This window comes from Echinops telfairi, unplaced genomic scaffold, assembly GCF_000313985.2.
Source record: "Echinops telfairi isolate 266 unplaced genomic scaffold, ASM31398v2 ScPeMD7_2565;HRSCAF=3150, whole genome shotgun sequence".
NCBI classification, from domain to species: domain Eukaryota; kingdom Metazoa; phylum Chordata; class Mammalia; order Afrosoricida; family Tenrecidae; genus Echinops; species Echinops telfairi.
The window spans coordinates 3,907,622-3,911,165 of NW_022106463.1; the positions used below are offsets into that span (position 1 = coordinate 3,907,622).

General features: G+C 59.9%; 1 protein-coding gene across 1 annotated transcript in view; it reads right to left on the minus strand.

The window, feature by feature from the left end:
- Positions 1-3,544, minus strand: part of SPATA13 (spermatogenesis associated 13) — a gene marked incomplete at its 5' end in the record, with an annotated part of 81,670 nt that overhangs the window by 10,750 nt on the left and 67,376 nt on the right. Inside the window, one exon of the mRNA XM_045293986.1 lies at positions 1,811-2,043. Within this exon, the coding sequence (XP_045149921.1) occupies positions 1,811-2,043 (233 nt within the window). The remainder of the gene's footprint in view (positions 1-1,810; positions 2,044-3,544) is intronic.

Sequence of the window (3,544 nt, forward strand, 5' to 3'; positions counted from 1 at the left end):
AATGCTGACTCAGAGACCCCTGTTGGGTTTCCGAGACTGCAACCGTTTATGGGGTAGACAGCCCAGTCTTTCTCCCGCGGGGCTGCTGATGGTTTCGAACTGCCGACCATGCGGATCGCAGCCCAATGCACAACCACTAAACCCCCCGGGGCTCCTATGGAGTCACTTTATTCTGCCTCTTAGGGTTGCTATGAGTCTGAACAGACTCGCAGGCACTGAGTCTAGGGTTTGGTATGTGGCCAACTTTTGTTGGTGAAACCCAGACGGCTGTGGTTTGCTGCAGCAAATTTCCTCTGGACACGGTTCTCTCTCTCTCTCCCCACCCCCACCCCCCACTCCACTAGAACCTTCCAGATAAATCTTCAAGAGTGGTAGGTAAGGCACAGCGCCAGTGCCAAAGTTGGTCCTAGGAGTGGTTGGTTTGGTTGAGAAAACGGAAATCCCTGCCCCGGCCCGTGGCATGTCCAGATCCGGGCACCAGGGGGCGCGCTAAGCGCCATGTCCCCTTCAGGCCCGGGCTGTGGCCCAGGTACACAAACACCCAAAACCGAACCGCTAAGCACCCATCCCACTCAGTCGATTCGGGTCACAGTCACCCTGTAGGACTGAGTAGACGTGCCCCTTCGGGTGTTCCAGACTCTGGCTCGTCACAGGAGCTGAGGCCCTCTCTCCCACCAAGTGGCCAAGGAGCAGGATCCGCCGACCTGTGACCCATCAGTTAGCAGCCACAACTCTACCCGCATCCCGCTGTGGAGACACCTGCCAGGGCGGGCTGACAGTGTCTCCACAGGTGTAGGGAAACAAGATGCTCAGGTGCTGAGGGGGAGGAGGCCGAGCTGCTGGGGAGCCAGAGCCCTCCAGGAACACGGACCTCAGACAGCCAGAAACAACGAGGGAGGTACCGGGCGAGGGGGTGCCAACACACTGGTGAAAATGTGACGTTACAAGGGGATGAAGATTCCCCCATACTTCTAGAAGCCTTCTCGTATAGTCACTTCTTCTCTCCCCACAAAAAGCTGAGACCCAAACAAGTGGAGTACAAAATGAGACAGGACAGGCTGGTATGTGTGAACAGGATGTGATGGGGGTGCTCCCACCAACCCCTGCCCACCAGGCACCCCCAAAGCCCTTCAAACGACCCCCGGTGGTTTGTTGCGGTAGCAAATGCCGGCCTGAGTGAGCTGCCGCAAGCACTACTCCCACAGAGCCAGGGCAGCGGGGAAGGTGGAGGACGCAGTCCAGACTTCAGGCATGCCCCACCCCCCCACCTTCTTTAAGTAGCCCTTGAATCACCCACCAAGTAGCCACACAGGAACACTTAGGAAATTCATGCAAACTACAAGGAAGATTCCTCCAGATGATGACAACTTAGGAAACCCCTCTTCTCCCTTAGAAGCGCCGTCGGCACAGATGTGCCAAAACCTCTCCTGTTACCCCTGCCGCCGCTGCAGCCTCTGACAACTCGGCCCACTGTGTTCCCCTAGGTGGCTGGCGAGGCGTGGCGGCATCCATTCCCAGCTCACCCGTGACCCCATGTACCCGAGGGCAAGGGTCTCGTGGCGCATTCTCCCAGGCGGAGACCTTTAAGGGAGCAGAGTGCCAGGTCTTGCTCCTTTGGAGCACCTGGTGGGCTTGAACCCCGGACCCCCGGGGTCAGCAGCCTGGCAATAGATTGACCATCCTAGCGCGTGAGCAGAAAACGGCGATGGCGTGTGGTTCTGCGGCAGCCCCCAGACCCACGGCCACCGGGTAGCCGGGTGGAACTGCCCTGGGTGGTGTGAGGCGGGAGCAGCCAGCCTCCGTGTCCCACCTGTGCTGTGGCGTGGTGTACTTGAGCAGCTCGGCCAGCTGCAGCGGGTACTTGCAGATCTTCTGCACGGGCGTGAGCAGGAAGCCGTCGATGGCGATGTCGATCATCTGCTGCAGCAGCCGGCAGGCCTCGAAGAAGTGCCGGTACTTGCCCTGCTTCATGAGGTTGGCGAGCTCCAGGCAGGCGCCCGGGTGGTTGTTACAGTACTCCGAGTAGATGGCGAAGCCCTCTTGCTGCCAAGGGAATGCAGCGCGCAGTCAGGGCACAGGGGGCTCGGGGCACAGCTGACACCCTGAACCCCCATGTCCACAGGGAGGGGGATGACCCGAGGGGGCATGTGGGGGGATGTTCAGGGATGGGGGGGCTGGAAGGCAGTGAGGGGCTGGGCATTGGGGTCCCACCCACATCTGCCTTTGGTGGCCCCCAAAGCAGGTCTCCCTGGTACCTGAGCACCTTCCGTCCGCCCTGCTCTAAACATTGACTCAGCTGAGTGGGGCATGGGTGGGGGGGCTTGCTGCTCTGCCCTCCCACTTGTCCATCATCTGACACCCTTCTGAGCATGTGCCCTCCTGGGCGCTCTGGGCCACCTCCAGCCTCCTGTCCTCAGGACTTGGGGTGACCCCCTCCTAGTCCCTGACTCCCTGTGATCTCGGAGAGGCCCAGTGCCTGGACCGCCAATCCGACCCCCACCTCCAAGCTGACTCGCCTGTGCCTGCCTTCTCCCTGGGTGGGGCAAGTGGTTACTGCTGGGAGGTTACAGAAAGGTGGGCGGTTCGAGACCACCCAGAGGTGCCTCGGAAGAAGCGCTGGGCAACGTCTTAAAAAAAAAAAAAAACAGCCCTAGAAAACCTATGGAATTCAGGAATTCAGCAGTGTCACACCAAGGGAGGCTGGGGGTGGCCCCTATCTAGAACTGCCATTCCTTTTGGGTGACATCCTGCTGAACAGTTTATACTAGACGTGCTGAGACTCGACCATGGGTAAGAGCACAGGGTCTCCTTACCCGGCTGCAGGCTCTCTGGGGCTCAGCCCTAGAGGCTGCGCTGACGGCTGAGTGTCTCGGCTCCAGACCACCAGTCTCATCAGCTTCTCTTCAAAAACACGAATTTCAACAGATCCCTCTTGCTCTTAAAAATGGCCCCTGTCCCCAGGGAGGCCTGCCCCATCTCCCTCTTGGCTCCCTTGTCCTCTCTCCACAGCTACGCATGCCCCTGAGATGGCCCCGCAGCCCAGCCTCACCCAGCTCTGGAGCCTTCTGGTCCTGCCTGACAGGCCTAGTAACAATGCCTCAAATATTGGAGGGCTTGGGGGGAGGGCTTCAAAGAGTTCTCAGGAACAGCGCATGTTCCCAAGAACTTTCAGAAATCGCCTTGCCCTCCCGGCGAGCGTACAAGGCCGGTCTGAGCACCTGCCTTACCCGCCCAACCTCCTTCCCATCTGTCAGCCCTGGGTAGCTGGTGAGCCCCCTGCACACCAAGGGCATGCAACTGTGCCTGTCACTCCCTGGACGCTTGGGCTGGGGACAGAGCCTCCTGCCCCCAAATTCTCTCAGCATTAAGCAAGTCAGTCACCAGTGCCAAGACAGTGACCCCAGGGCCTCTGGCAGCGACAGCGGTCACTGCGGGCTCCAGCGGCCTGTGCTTGGCTTCAGACCCGCCCCTTCCCGCTCAGGGTGTGGCCCCATGTCAGCTGCTCGCCAGCCCCCAGTTTCCACATCTGTCAAATGGCACCAGC